Source organism: Oncorhynchus gorbuscha, linkage group LG02, assembly GCF_021184085.1.
Source record: "Oncorhynchus gorbuscha isolate QuinsamMale2020 ecotype Even-year linkage group LG02, OgorEven_v1.0, whole genome shotgun sequence".
In the NCBI taxonomy this organism is placed as follows: Eukaryota; Metazoa; Chordata; class Actinopteri; order Salmoniformes; family Salmonidae; genus Oncorhynchus; species Oncorhynchus gorbuscha.
In genome coordinates, this window is record NC_060174.1 from 47,196,769 (window position 1) to 47,212,884 (window position 16,116).

General features: G+C 41.8%; 1 protein-coding gene across 2 annotated transcripts in view; it reads left to right on the top strand.

Moving 5' to 3' along the window:
* Positions 1-16,116, top strand: part of LOC124003285 (polypeptide N-acetylgalactosaminyltransferase 18-like) — an 86,659-nt gene that overhangs the window by 10,723 nt on the left and 59,820 nt on the right. The window contains exons 2-4 of one of the 2 annotated variants that reach the window (XM_046311417.1): positions 14,695-14,887; positions 14,983-15,019; positions 15,116-15,149. In XM_046311417.1, coding sequence (XP_046167373.1) covers positions 14,695-14,887; positions 14,983-15,019; positions 15,116-15,149 — 264 coding nt within the window. Of the gene's footprint in view, positions 1-14,694; positions 14,888-14,982; positions 15,150-16,116 lie in introns of both variants that reach the window. The other variant, XM_046311407.1, reaches the window with a different exon arrangement.

Consider the following 16,116-nt stretch of genomic DNA (forward strand, 5'->3'; position numbering starts at 1 on the left):
ATTTCCTCAACAACCATTTTAAATAGGTTGTCCTTTTAAAGTAGTTAATTACCTCTTGCTGTGAGTTTTTGAAGTCCTGGGCTTTGTTTACTTAAATGCATGGTAAACAGATTGGTTATTGTAAGTGCTTAAAGGGCACAAAGAATTACAACTGCCCTCCCAGCCCACAGATGTGAGCACTGCCCTGGCTGGTCAGGCAGATGGTCAGCAAGAATCCCATTCAGTCCTACGTCTGAATCTCACGCGCATAGTCCCCCCCCCCCCCCCCCCTCGCCCAGCATACCACAGCCCTGCCCATCCCAGCGTCTTAGTGAAGGACCCTTTCCCCTGTGAAAACTTCAGTAAATGTGTGTCTGCAAGAAATGAATACATGTATATTTCCCAGGATATGTGAGTGGGCTGTCTGTTCCTTTTAGCCTCTCTGGGGGGGGGCGGTGGCAGGCCGAATACGTGCAAATGTTGTGTTTAGTCTGTCAGGTCATGTTTTCCTCAATGGCCTCTGCAGAACAGAGGTTTGCCACTGGCTGCCCTCTTTCAGTTTGGCATATTATTGAATGATATAATATCATTGCAGTTGTCTTGACCTTAGTGTCATTACGGGTGCAAGGGTAACCGTGCTGTGCCACATGTTCAAAACTCAACATGGAGCTTGTGTAGCCCTTGATTTCACTCACATTAGCTCTTACTATTCCCTCAGTCCACCTCTGTCCCTGATGTGATGGGTAGGACTTGAGAGCGAGGCCTTTTTCTTCTTCCAAACCTCTTTCATTTCCCTTCAGGCCCACGGGGCCTCGAGAGACCCTGTCTGTTTTAGTTTGAGGAAGCACACTTAGCATTTTGATCCATTTCATTCACACTTTCTTCGATGTGGACCTGCAGAGGGGAAATTATACGAACTCTACATCAACACATAAACACTTTGTTGCAAAATGGGATGGGGAATTATTCAAAGCATATGCTAAATATAATGCATGTATTATATAGTCATAATTACTTGCATTGCAAAATAGCCATTCAAGATAACTGTTACCTTGAAAATAAGCTAAAACAGTAATGGGGACAATTATCTCTTATTGAGCGGTTTCTTTTTGATAAGCAGTCTCATTGGCATTTGCTAAGTCACTCCACCGCCAGCAACAACAAATGAATTCAGATCACATATTAGGCCTCGTCTATTATCGCAGTTCACGATCTGCTTTGTGCTTGTTGGAATAGTGCCATACTCCGTACAGCAGTGGTGCCTCATCACTCGCAGCTAAAAGTACAAATCAGTTTCGCCAGTGTCCGTACAAATCGAGGAGGCAAGACTGCCACTGTTGGCAACTATTGGTCGCTCACATTTTACAAGGCCATTTGCAAGCTCAGTGTGGCGGAGGGAAATCCGAGTTGGAGTGAACCGGTTATGAACTTTTATCACGTTAATTAGTGGGCTTTGAAAGCTATAATGAAGGAAAAGCTACAGGCTTAGCTATGGTTAGTTTGATCTTGTGAAAATCTGGAGGCTGTAATTTAAGTCTAAAGAAAAACATCTTCATTTAGGCATTCTGGTTGTGTTATGGAATTAATATTAATTTCATTTGAAAGAAAGAATTGTAGACGCTACCTCACTTTCAAACCAAGCCAAACTAAGTCCATTATTTTTATTATAGTAGATCTTTTTTTGTGATTGGTTTCTAGCTCATTTGACTGTGTTAAATGCAGTGGTGGTAATTGTACAGTAGAAGATGCAATCAGGTGCAGATTTGACTGGGAGTGGTTTGAACAAAGGCATCAGCATTGGCCTCCAGCTGTGGAGTAATTGGTCTTTTGAAGACTTAGTTTTCCTCTCACTCGGGGGCCATGTGCTTCCTAAACTTGGGCCCTGTTTTCCTGATTGGGAGCGTAAGTCTAGCATATTGTGCTGCAACTGCCTTGTTCTCAGGAAAACATTTAAAATCTCTTGTCACTGAATATTTAAACTCCACAACACTACGATTTTAATATTTCATTTTGAAGGATATAGGTGGGTCCTGACAAGTGAATACCATTTCCATAGACCCTGCATTTCTATCAGAATGACTGTAATGAAAGGTCACGTGATGACATGCATTAGTCCTATCGTTTTATAAAACCTCTCAACTTGATTGTCTCTCGATCTATTACAACAGTTTAATCTGTGCAGTCCGGTCTGTATCATCGAGATAATTTTGAATCGTTTTTTTTTTTTTTCCTGAACCTTTGACAATTCTCCATGCTCCCGTCTGGCAGGCGGTACCAGTGCATCAATGCTCAGACCGACATTCTCCTAAACATCTTCTATCCCTTGGTCATAAGACTGTTAAATGGCTAACAACTACTGCTCTCCCTCTGCTCTCCCTCAGACTATCCTCGGTCACGCTTACTCACACGTGCGCACACACACACACACACACTCACCACATCCTCAGTCACATACTCATTACTGATGCCTCACACTTACACCCACTCACACCTACGCTGCTGCTAAAATGATTATTGATTCAATTTATTACTACCACTGCTGCTGTTCATTAAATATTGATTACCATTTAGTATCTATCTATCCTGCTTCTGGTCACTTGCTCCTGTTTTACATGTATAAATTACCGTTAGTACGTTACCATTTTATTGGTAACCATTTTAAGTATGTATATATTCCTGCTTCAAGTTCATTTTCAGCCCTGTTTACATGTTTAGTGCATTCAGAAAGTATTCACACACCTAGACTTTTTCACATTTTGTTGTTAGAGCCTGAATTTAAAATGTATTCGATATAGATTTTTGTCTCTGGCCTACACACGCAATACCCCATAATGTAAAATGGGAATAGAAATTTGTCCAAGTGTGAAATATAAAAGAATGTCTTTAGTAAATAAGTATTCCACCCCTTTTTGTTATGGCAAGCTTAACATTCAGGAATAAAAGTGTGCCACATTAAGTTGAATGGACACACACTGTGCAATAATAGTTTGAATCACTACCTCACCTCTGTACCCAACACATGCAATTTATCTGTAAGGTCTCTCAGTCAAGCAGTGGATTTCAAACAGATTCAAGTATTCAGACCCTTTGCTATGAGACTCGAAATTGAGTTCCGGTGCATCCGGTTTCCATTGATCATCCTTGCTGTTTCTACTTGATTGGAGTCCACCTGTGGTAAATTAAATTGATTGGACATGATTTGACAAGGTACACACCTATCTATACAAGGTCCCACAGTTGACAGTGCATGTAGGAGCTAAAAACCAAGCCAAGAGGTCAAAGGAATTGTCCGTAGAGCTCAGCGACAGGATTGTGTCGAGGCACAGATCTGGGGAAAGGTACCAAAATATTCTGCAGCATTCAAGGTCCTAAAGAAAAGGTTCCTAAGAATCTCAGACCATGAGAAACAAGATTCTCTGGACTGATGAAACCAAGATTGAACTCTTTGGCCTGAATGCCAAGGGTCACGTCTGGAGGAAACCTGGCACTATCCTTCCGGTAAAGCATGGTGGTGGCAGCATCATGCAGTGGGGATGTTTTTCAGTGGCAAGGACTGGGAGACTAGGCAGAATCGAGGGAAAGATGAATGGAGCAGAGTACAGAGATCCGTGATGAAAACCTGCTCCAGAACGCTCAGGACCTCCGACTGTGGCGAAGGTTCACATTCCAACAGGACAACGACCCTAAGCACACTGCAAAGGTAATGCAGGAAAGTGAATGTCCTTGAGTGGCCCAGCAAGAGCCCAGACTTGAACCCGATCGAACATCTCTGGAGAGGACTGAAAATAGCTGTGCAGCTACGCTCACCATCCAACCTGACAGAGCTTGATAGGTGCTGCAAAGAAGAATGGGAGAAACTCTCCAAATACAGGTGTGCCAAGCATGTATCCAAGAAGACTCGAGGCTGTAATCGCTGCAAAAGATGCTTCAACAAATTACTGAGTAATGGGTCTGATATATGAATTTAAATGTAATACTTGTTTTTTAAAAATAAATTTGACTCACCACCTGGATTCAGTCTTGTGTAGCAAAATGTGAAATTGTGTTTTTTACATTTTTTTTACACGGGATAAAAGTGGAGACTCAGATCTACCAAATGGTTTATCATACAACTGCATTTGAGGAACAATGGAAAAGTAATTCTGCTTAGACAGTTGAGAAAATGGCCTTTTGAATGTTTTGGTATATTGTGAGAGAGCTCTTCTTTGTCTACACCCATTCAGCATCGTTCACACCCTCTTAAGCTTTAGCCCCACCCATCTCGTTTCGCTCTCAGAGCGTTCAGAGCACACACTTGACGCTCTGGTCGATCTGATGATTTGTTTACCTCTGGATAACATGATAACAGCTTAACCAGCTCTGCTGGCATCCATTTTATTATTTTTTTGCAGACACCAACCATATTCAACGGGTGTTGTATACATACACGCCACATAATGTTAGCTAAAGAGCCAGTCAGCTATCGTTAGCTAGCTAAACAACAATGAACAAAGTGTCAACAATGCCACCAGGCTCTATTTAAAAAAGAAAATGGCTTTGGGAAACAATAACGTTAGCCATTTAGCTAACAGTACAATTGAGCTTGAAATGAAACAACTTTCTGCCAAAATGAGAAACATGTAATACCTAAAAATGTAGCTAGCTAATGTTACTCTCTGAGCAATTACATTCTCCTGATAGCATTTACTTTCTCCTACACAAGATAAGTTACAATGCTGTAACTTGAAACTATTTATTTAATTTTGAAGTTTGTGTTATACATTTGAATATTTGTAGCTACTTTTTAAGGTAACACCAGCAGTCAACTTGTACAATATGTTAGGAGATAAAGAAGAGCTCGTCCTTCATTTCACCTGTCACATAATTTCACTTGTCACATAAAGGAAGACCGACTGGATGGAGCCTTGTGAGCAATGTTCCCTCAACATTTTCTGGCACTAAGCAAATTTCAGGACTGCTGAGCTCAAACTTGAATGTTGTGAACATTCTGTGCAACTTCCCACATGCCTTTACTGTGAACACTTAGGCTTGTATCCACTTTAAGTTACCGTTTTAACAATGGCCAAGTAGGCTACTGTGGCTATCTGATCATAATGTAGGCCTACCAGTGTGGTCTATATCAAAAACAATGGAGAAAATGTGTCCCATAACATTTTAACATGGGAATAGCTGTTCTGCCATTCAGCCTGTGTGTGGTAGCAGCCCGTGTGTGATGATCAATGTAGGCCTACATTCCATGATCAAATATCCATATATCCACTTGTCCTTCTACATATCCACTTGTCCTTCAGCCAAGGAGGTGACTGAAAATGTTGTAGTGTTTGATGCAAGAAACCACTTTACACATTTTTTAAAATGCATTATTATTCCCATACCATTATTACAGAATATCAAACAAAATGATGGTACCCTCTACATATTGGCTTATTCAAGCCGGTCTCAAAATACAACCCTGGCAAAAAAAAGGCTCTTTACCTGACTTGCTTTTCTTTTCTCTTTCTTTTTTTATCCCCAATTTCGTGGTATCTTATTATTATTATTATTATTAGTCTCTCCCGAGCCTGGTAGTAACTAAGGTCGAAAGCCATGCATCCTCCAAAACACAACCCAACCAAGCCAAGTCGCACTGCTTCTTAACACAGCGCGCATCCAACCCGGAAGCACCAATGTGTCAGAGGAAATACAGTGCACCTGGCGACCTGGTTAGTGTGCACTGCTCCCGGCCTGCCACAGGAGTCGTTAGTGCGCAATGAGACAAGGATATCCCTACCGGCCAAACCCTCCCTAACCCAGACGACGCTAGGCCAATTGTGTGTCGCCCCACGGACCCCCCCGGTCGCAGCCAGCTGCGACAGAACCTGGGTGCGAACCCAGAGTCTCTAGTGGCACAGCTAGCACTGCGGTGCAGTGCCCTTGACCACTGCTTTTCAAAGTGTCTAGACATGTACATGTCTTGTATGAAGTAATCACTCCCCTAATAAGTGCAAATTATATATAACTGGGCTAATAATTCACTAACTAGCAAAGGATATTAACAAAATGTGCGCCTGTGGCTACATGCAGCTCTTGCTTTGATCTCAAACCAAGTGCATCTATTCATGGCCACTCGTGCTGTAAACACAGTCCAGTTCAAAGTAAATGACAGAACATTGCCATATATGGATATTTGCATATAGGCCTACTGCAGCTCTGATTGGTTATGCTGCACCGGCCTGTGTAGAGTACTGGCTGAGTAGTGCTATTCCTACACCGATGTGTTCTAACTACAACATAATCTCTTGCTTAGTTAGTTTTGTATACTAAATTATGCATAGTTCGTTTTGTTTCGGTATGTTACATTGAAAGTGGTTAATATTGCATTGATTCGATCACAAATGCCACACTAAAAAGGAAACATTGATAGGGTTAACTAACAGGGAAAACTCTAGAATGTTAGGTGAAGTTCAAGTCTCATGCTTCTCGCAGTGGGCTGATACGGTATTTCTTCTGTGGCCAGAGTCCAGGGGTAGCTGCGTGACCTGTTTTCCCTTAGAGGGAAAATTGCTTGTGAGTCACTCACTGTTGTGCAACTTCATGTTTGCCAGCTTATAACATTTTATAACCTATTAAGTCAACTGTCTAAGATGTGCTAAATGCTCTGTGGTTGTGCATTTACTAACTAGTTAGCTAAGTGGTTAGCTTCTTGCAAAATCAAGCTTTGCTTGGTAACAAGAGAATCCCCTCCTGGATCAAGAGCGTTGCTGTTGAATGTTTTGTGTGTGCAGCAAACTGTGATTAGAATTATTATTATTTTTAGTTACGATAACTTGAGTTGGGATGTCTGTCCTGCAAATGCTTTAGGTCAGACTGTATAAAATGTTCAATGAGCTTGTTGGAATTTTAGTTACATTCTCTATGGGATTTTACATGTACTTGTTAGCATTGCTAATCTTGGATTTACAAAGGCTCAGTGGCGTTAAAAAATGCCGCCCCTTGTGTTCAGTTCCGGTATTACCGACTATTCCAGGATGGCACAATGTCATACCTTCGTCTCGACCATCTGGATACCGCCCAAGCCTAGTGTGCGCACGTGCAAGTGACGTGTGTGTGCATGTAAGAGTCTCCCGACAGGCCTTGTGGGTAATCCTCAGACATGATGGATACTGATAGTGCCCTGACTGCAGAGGGAGGTGATCCAAAGCCCATAGAGAGGGATTTAGGACAGATGAACAGAGTGAAAAACGATGCCCATTTGGACAGATTCAGTAGGCCGTCACACTATGTAAGCACATCAGGATGTGCTACAAATGGTGACTGATAGTTGTAAAGAACAGTTTGGCAAACAAAACTAAAGCTCTTGAAAGCGATGCATCGCAAATGGCTGATCATTATTCACGGTTGAGGAAATAGGTGGGAAGACCATCTGTTTAAATGATGATGAAATTAATCATTTCAGAGCCGAGGCACAGCGCTGCAGGCACTTCAGCACCACTGTTCCACAAGCCTTAGTGTAAAGGAGGGAACTTTCTCTGTGTGATTTATTCAAGTTCTGTAAACAAACAGATAAAACAAAGGCTTTGGCAAGAGAGAATTTCAATAGCTTTGAGAGCAAATGAGATTCTCTTTTTAAAAACCAAATTGCATTATTTTAGGGGGAGTCTCAAAGCTATTGGGGGAGTCTACGAATCCTTAAAGCGACAATCAGCAGTTAAAACAATAACAAAGCATTTTCCCCGCCACTTTCGCTAAAAAGCTGAGGGATGGCTTTGTACATTTTTCTTTTTTACCTACTTTCAAATTCATAGATGGTGTTATGGATCCAAGGACTGACCATCCATGATATCAAAATGATAGTTTTTACTGTTTTTGAATGCTATAGTGTTTACCTTTAGAAACATTAGTGTAAAATAAGCTTATATTTTGGGTTCTGATGCTCTACGACAGTTGAATTAAGGCCATGAGGCATTTGTAAGTGATATTTTTCAAGGATCTATGGGTACCAAAGATGGATGTAGCAACTGCATATTGTCCCTTTAACAGCAGGAGGCTTGTTGAACTGATGTTGTCAAGGGGAATGTAACTTTACCTCTTAGCCAGTAGGATCCCCCGTTACAATGTCGGAGAGAAGTACAAATCAGGGAAATAACTGCAACAGGAAATGGTAATGTACAGTGCATTTGGAAAGTATTTAGACCCCTTGACTTTTTCCACATTTGTTACTTTACAGCCTTAATATATTGTAAAATGTTTTTTCCCCTCATCAATCTACACACAATACCCCATAATGACAAAGAAACATGATTTTTTTTGTGCGAATTTCTAACAATATAAAACCAGGAAGTAACACATTTACATAAGTATTCAGACCCTTTACTCAGTCATTTGTTGAAGGTGACACTACAAACTTGGCACACCTGTATTTGGGGAGTTTATTCCATTCGTCTCTGCAGATCCTCTCAAGCTCTGTCAGGTTGGATGGAGAGTTTCACTGCACAGCTATTTTTAGGTCTCTCCAGGGATGTTCAAGTCTGGGCTCTGGCTGGGCCACTCAAGGACATTCAGAGACTTGTCCCAAAGCCATTCCTGTGTTGTCTTGTCTGTGTGCTTAGGATCGTTGTCCTGTTGGAAGGTGAACCTTCACCCCAGTCTGAGGTCCAGAGCAGGTTACAAGTATCTCTCTGTAGTTTGCTCCGTTCATCTTTCCCTCTATCCTGACTAGTCTTTCAGTCCCTGCCGCTGAAAAACATCCCCACAACATGATACTTCACCGTAGAGATGGTGCCAGGTTTCCTCCAGATGTGACACTTGGCATGCAGGCCAAAGAGTTCAACCTTGGTTTCATCAGTCAAGATAATCTTGTTTTTCATGGTCTGAGATTCTTAGGAGCCTTTTAGCAAACTCCAAGCGGGCGGTCATGTGCATTTTACTGAGGAGTGGCTTCCATCTGCCCACTCTACTAGAAAGGCCTGATTGGTGTAGTGCTGCAGAGATGGTTGTCCTTCTGGAAGGTTCTCCCATCTCCACAGAGGAGCTCTGTCAGTGACAATCGGGTTTTTGGTCACCTCCAAAAGCACTTCTCCCCCGATTGCTCAGTTTGGCCAGGTGGACAGTTCTAGGAAGTCTTGGTGGTTCCAAACTTCTTCCATTTAAGAATGATGGAGGCCACTGTGTTCTTTGGGACCTTCAATGCTGCAAAAATGTTTATTGTACTCTTTCCCCAGATTTTGTGTCTCGACGCAATCCTGTCTCTGAGCTCTATGGACAATTCCTTCAACCTCATGGCTTCGGTTTTTGCTCTGACATGCACTGTCAACTGTGTGACCTTATATAAACAGGTGTGTCCCTTTCCAAATCATGTGCAGTCAATTGAGTTTATCACAGGTGGACTCCAATGAAGTTTAGAAACATATCCAAGGATGATCAATGGAAACAAGATGCACCTGATCTCAATTTTGAGTCTCAGCAGAAAGGGTCTGAATAGTTATGTAAATGAGTATTTTGTTTTATAAATTTGCAAACGATTCTAAAAATCTGTTTTCACTTCTTTGTCATTATGGGGGTGTAGATTGATTCATTTTAGAATAAGGCTGTACACACTGAGTGTACAAAACATTAGGAACACCAGCTCTTTCCATGACAGACTGACCAGGTGAACGCCATGAACCCTTATTGATGTGACTTGTTAAATCCGCTTCAATCAGTGTAGATGAAGGGCAGGAGACAGGTTAAAGAAGGATTGTTAAGCCTTGATACAATTGAGATATGGATTGTGTATGCGTGCCATTCAGAGGGTGAGTGGGCAAGACAAAAGATTTGCCTTTGAACCGCGTATGGTAGTAGGCGTCAGGCGCACTGTGGTTTCAGTGCATCTCGAACTGCAACCCTCCTGGGTTTTGCACGCTCAACAGTTTCCCTTGTGTGTCAAGAATGATCCACCGCCGCCCAAAGGACATTCAGGCAAAGAGAAGGGGGAGGGGAATGCAACTCAATATTAGGAAGGTGTTTTTAATGTTTTGCACACCGTGTATGTATATACAGTACACTTATTGCTGCAACTGAATTGGCTACAATAGGAAATCCTAATAGTCACCAACCACAGTTGGGTCACCTGCTTACAGTCCTCCATTCCACTGGCATACTGTTATGTTCAGCTCATGACTGATTTCTTTCTCTTTTTGAGTTCTGGACAACCCATAAGCCCCCGTTCTTTACATTTACTGTAACCAGCATCCTCACCCACTGAGCACCTGTGGAATTGCCCTAGGCCCATTGCCTTGGAAACGTATAGTTATCCCCCCCCCACAATTTGACCTTTTTTTAAACCTTTATACTCAAAGCTGACAATGTAAGTCTCCAATAAATGTCAACATAAAAGTTGTACTACAATCTGTGACTCTCATCAAACCCAGAAGTGATGTATTTGCTCTGATGTAATGCAGCATGAATTCAACTGTTTAATTCATAGGGGTAATGTAGATTCATACACACAAAGACAGACAGACATGCCCTCCAGACTGCTCTGTCGGTCTGTCAGCCAGTGTTGTGTTCTAATGAGAGTGGCCTCGTAAAATGACCAACCTGGAACTCACCTCCTACATTTCTCTGGCAACTCAGTTGTCCAAGACCATCTGCATAATGTAGTTTTCTTGTGGTGGATCAAGATATTGCCATTGGTTATGGTAACAAAATGATGGTAAAAATACTCCCCGCTTGCCATTACAAGCGGCACAATTTGATCTGACGATAATCTAAGTCCTTGTGACGTGCTGTGTTCCCATGAATAGATAAAAACAAATGTTTTTTTACATTTGTCTGAGTTTCATGATGCTGTAGCTATAAATTCTACCTACACTAATAATATTCATGTTCATCCTCTCTGCTCTCTGTGGGAGGAAGCTCTACAGACTGTGAGTGTGTCTATATTGTGTTACTCCAGCTGAGCAAACCATTGAAAACAAGCCAGTGTTTTCTCAGCAAGGTCACTTCAGCCTGCTGTTTGCCATGATGACATCAGTGTGGCAGTAGCTCGTTGGGCTGTACCCCGGAGCTCACAAACCCCCACCACCTCCCAACCGTAAACAAATGACACTATATATGAGACTCTAGCCTCTCAGTGATCTAAAGGGGGGGGGGTAGGGGTACTGTTCAAGGTTCAGAGGGAGCATACCTACCCCAAAAACTTTAAGGCAGTACGATAATCGGACTCCTACGTAGTAGGCCTCTGAGACGAGCTATAATCCCATTACTGTATTTGTACTTCATTACTAAATTACTTAAGACTCACGCGAAGTGGCTACTTTTCCCATGCACGTTCTACACAAGACTAGATGCACATATTGCACTCACTATTTCACAAAGCTACAATCATGTTTTCTGTTGTGGGCAAATATTTTTCTCTGTGCCCGCAAGGACTTTACGACACTGATAATTTTTCTGTTTTCAAGACTCCGGGAGAAACTACTTATTGCACAAATGGATAATAGGAAATAATTACTATAGGTGCCTGAATATTTTATTTTGCCTCAAGTTTAAATGTCATGGTGTAATTTCCACAGTATGCTATCGGTAATAATGGTCTCAAGTTGAGAAATAAGCTACTAACAATATTCAATAAAAAATATGGGGGATTGGAAATGCAGACAATTATATTGATGGAAGCTACAATCCATCTGTGGTATTAAAGCTCATCTACCCCCTAAAATATATATATATTAGTACACTACTGTGCAAAAGTTTGGGGTCACTTAGAAATGTCTTTGCTTTTGAATTTTTTTGTTTAAAAATAACATTAAATTGATCAGAAATACAGTGTAGACATTGTTAATGTTGTAAATGACTATTGTAGCTGGAAATGGCAGATTTTCTTATTTTATGGTATATCTACAGTATAGTTGAAGTTTACATACACTTAGGTTGGAGTCATTAACTAATTTTTCAACCACTCCACAAATTTCTTGTTAACAAACTATAGTTTTGGTAAGTCTGTTAGGACAGCTACTTTGTGCATGACACAATTTTTCCAACAATTGTTTAGACAGATTATTTCAGTTATAATTCACTGTGTCACAATTACAGTGGGTCAGAAGTTTACATACACTAAGTTGACTGTGTATTTAAACAGCTTGGAAAATTCCAGAAATGATGTCATGGCTTTAGAAGCTTCTGATAGGCTAATTGACATAATTTGCGTCAATTGGAGGTATACCTTCAAACTCATTGCCTCTTTGCTTGACCTCCATGAGAAAATCCAAAGAAACCAGCCAAGACCTCAGAAAAAAAACTGTAGACCACAAGTCTGGTTCATCCTGGGAGCCATTTCCAAACATCTGAAGGTATCACGTTCATCTGTGCAAACAATAGAACGCAAGTGTGAACACCATGGGACCATGCAGCCGTCATACCGCTCAGGAAGGAGGCGCGTTCTGCCGCGTGGAGATGAACGTACTTTGGTGCGAAAAGTGCAAATCAATCCCAGAACAACGGCAAAGTACCTTGTGAAGATGCTGGAGGAAATGGGTACAACATTAGTTCTATCCACAGCAAAACGAGTCCTACATCGACATAACTGAGAGGCCGCTCAGCAAGGAAGAAGCCATTGCTCCAAAACTGCCATATAAAAGCCAGACTACGGTTTGCAAATGCACATGGGGACAAAAATCATACTTTTTGGAGAAATGTCCTCTGGTCTGATGAAACAAAAATATAACTTTTTGGCCGTAATAAACATTGATATATTTGGAGGAAAAAGGGGGAGGCTTGCAAGCCGAAGATCACCATCCCAACCGTGAAGCACGGGGGTGGCAGCATGTTGTGGGGGTGCTTTGCTGCAGGAGGGACTGGTGCACTTCACAAAATAGATGGCATCATGAGGATGGAAAATTAGGTGGATATATTGAAGCAACATCTCAAGACATCAGTCAGGAAGTTGAAGCTTGGTCGCAAATGGGTCTTCCAAATCGACAATGACCCCAAGCATACTTACGATGTTGTGCAAAATGGCTTAAGGACAACAAAGTCAAGGTATTGGAGTGGCCATCACAAAGCCCTGACCTGCCCACAAATGTTCTGTGATTGAGAACTGAAAAGGTGTGTGTGAGCAAGGAGCCCTACAAACCTGACTCAGTTACACCAGCTCTGTCGGGAGGAATGGGCCAAATTTACCCAACTTATTGTTGGAAGCTTGTGGAAGGCTATCCAAAACATTTGACCCATGTAAACTTCTGACCCACTGGAAATATGATGAAAGAAATAAAAGCTGAAATGAATCATTCGCTCTCCTTTTCACATTCTTAAAGTAAAGTGGTGATCCTAACTCACTTAAGACAGGGAATTTTTACCAGGATTAAATGTCAGGAAAAACTGAGTTTAAATGTATTTGGCTAAGGTGTATGTAAACTTCCGACTTCAACTGTACATGGGCTACAGAGTCCCATTTATCAGCAACCATCACTCCTGTGTTCCAATTGCATGTTGTTAGCCTTTTAAAATGATTAACTTGTATTTGCTAATTGATGCTGGCCTTCTGGGCAGAGTTCCTCTGTCAAGTGTCTGTGTTCTTTTGCCCATCTTAAGTTTTCTTTTTATTGGCCAGTATGAGATATGGCTCTTTCTTTGCGACTCTTGATTTTATGTTATCCATAAAGCCTGTAAATATTGATGATCTGACTCCATTTAAATTAATGTAACACTGTGTGCTAAATATTGTTGATTCAGGCTCCAATTCTGTCAAAGAGACATTGTCATTGAATATTAACTCAGAAACCACACCTATCCATATAAATATACATTTGATCAGAATCTGAGTGTTGTGGTGCTGTGAGGATCCCTTCATGTCAACATCCTCCTCCTCGGATGAAGTTGTACCCTCAGAGTAGCAAATGCTGGGATCCCAGTCGTGGCAGAGATAGAGTTGGTGCTGAGATAGAGTGCAATGCAGTGGTTATAATTAAATAACTCAGCCGACAATTAGCATTCAGTATTTACCTGCACCGAGTCCTTCATCACTCGCTGTGGTTTGTGTGGACGTTTCCCGGCATCGTAAATTCCATTGCGTTACCAGTATTGCGAGCTGAAAGAACGTATTGAGTGAAGAAGAAACAGTTGTCTTGTCCAGACAATGTGATCTAGTAGGACTAACCGGTTTTTGTTTTGCTGCTTTCAGTAGACTACAGGAAAAGTAGGAATATGCAAGACAGTAGTCCAAGACTGGTGTCAGTAGTCCAAGACTGGTGTCAGTAGTCCAAGGCTGGTGTCAGTAGTCCAAGGCTGGTGTCAGTAGTCCAAGACTGGTGTCAGTAGTCCAAGGCTGGTGTCAGTAGTCCAAGGCTGGTGTCAGTAGTCCAAGGCTGGTGTCAGTAGTCCAAGGCTGGTGTCAGTAGTCCAAGGCTGGTGTCAGTAGTCCAAGGCTGGTGTCAGTAGTCCAAGGCTGGTGTCAGTAGTCCAAGGCTGGTGTCAGTAGTCCAAGGCTGGTGTCAGTAGTCCAAGGCTGGTGTCAGTAGTCCAAGGCTGCAGTAACACATTGCAGCGTTTTAGATGGATCAATTCAAATGCTAATGCATTCCAGGAAGTGTGCCTGCTACAGTATGTGATCGTGCTGAATACAGTGACCTTTTTCCCCACTGGTATAAATCTTTTTCATGTAAGCTGCAGTATGCGGCATGAATGTAAACATTATTATTTCTATATCCCAGGCACAGACCATTTCACCACTCTCCTTTCTCTCACTCTTGCCTACAGAGGTGCCCCAGAAGGGTAGTGATGAAAAAGTGGAGTCCCACTCCGACTCCTCCCTGTTTGTCCGCTGGGGTCATGACCTTGGTCCTGAGAGTCGCCGTGTGGCGCTGAAGAAGTTCCAGTACTACGGCTACAACGGTTATCTCAGTGACCGCCTCTCTCTGGCCAGACCCATCCCCGACCTCAGACCCGATGGGTACATGACCTATTGACTCTTTTGTTGGTTCCTTTTATATCCTTCTATTATTATCCTTCTTGTTCATATCTTGTCTGTTTGCTGTTTCTCCTCAGGTGCAGAAACATGTCGTACCCCACCAATCTCCCACAAGTAAGTATCATATTTATCTTTGTGAATGAGGCCCTGTCGGTCATCCTGCGCTCCATCCACACAGCCATGAACAGGACTCCCTCCCACCTCCTCAAGGAGATCATCCTGGTCGACGACAACAGCAACAATGGTAACTCCTATATATATTTTTTATTTAACCTGTATTTAACTAGGCAAGTCGGGTAACTGGTAACTTCTATATTCCTACTAAATGTAGCTTACAAAGTATACACACTGCATTGTATACAGGAATTCATTCAGACTGCTTACTATCTTAAACAACTTCTAAATCCAGGAAGTAACACAAAATGTTGAAAAAGTCAAGGGGTGTGAAAACTTTCTGAAAGCTCTGTATATCAATTCACACTTGACATTCTTGAGGACCGACAGTGCATCAGGAGTTTCTCTCTAATCTTATTACTGGTAATAAACTCATGTAAATGTGTATGGAGTAAGATACATTTCAATATCTTTAAAAAAATGCGCTGGTGTTGCCTGCCAATTTAATGGATTACTTTCACACGGCTCCGAATTAAGTTATTTGTTAGCCTAGTTATTTCAGCAGGACAGACCTGCATGTTGATCAGCTATAGAGCCAGAGGGAAGTGAGAAGATGTTAAAGGCTCCATTTGACCTAGACTGATCATTTCATATGAAGGTGTTTTAAGCTGCGTACTTTACTGAACATATCTGTTGAGATGACAAATGAGGGTCAAAAGAGTCCAGCAGAGGGATAAAACAAAAAAACTTTCTTTTGAATATATCTTTTTATTGAGGACTCCTATTTCAGGATGTAAATGTTGAATCATTACATTAAAAAGAGGCGCTTCTGTAATGTAAACTGTCTGAAAACGGAGCTGAATAGCTGAGATGCAGGAAATTAATCTGTAAAAGTTTCCTTTGTGGGCATTTGTATTCTAATTAATTCCTTGGCAGTTGGCTCACTTTGAACAATGTGACTCTTCCCGTTCTGTACAGTTTCAGGAGTCTGGCTAACGGCTCTCCATCCTGAGTGGGGTATCTCATAGGGTCAGCTGGGATTCCTTCCCATGACAATCCCAGTAACCAAAACCTTAGTCCTTTTATTTGTCCTTTTC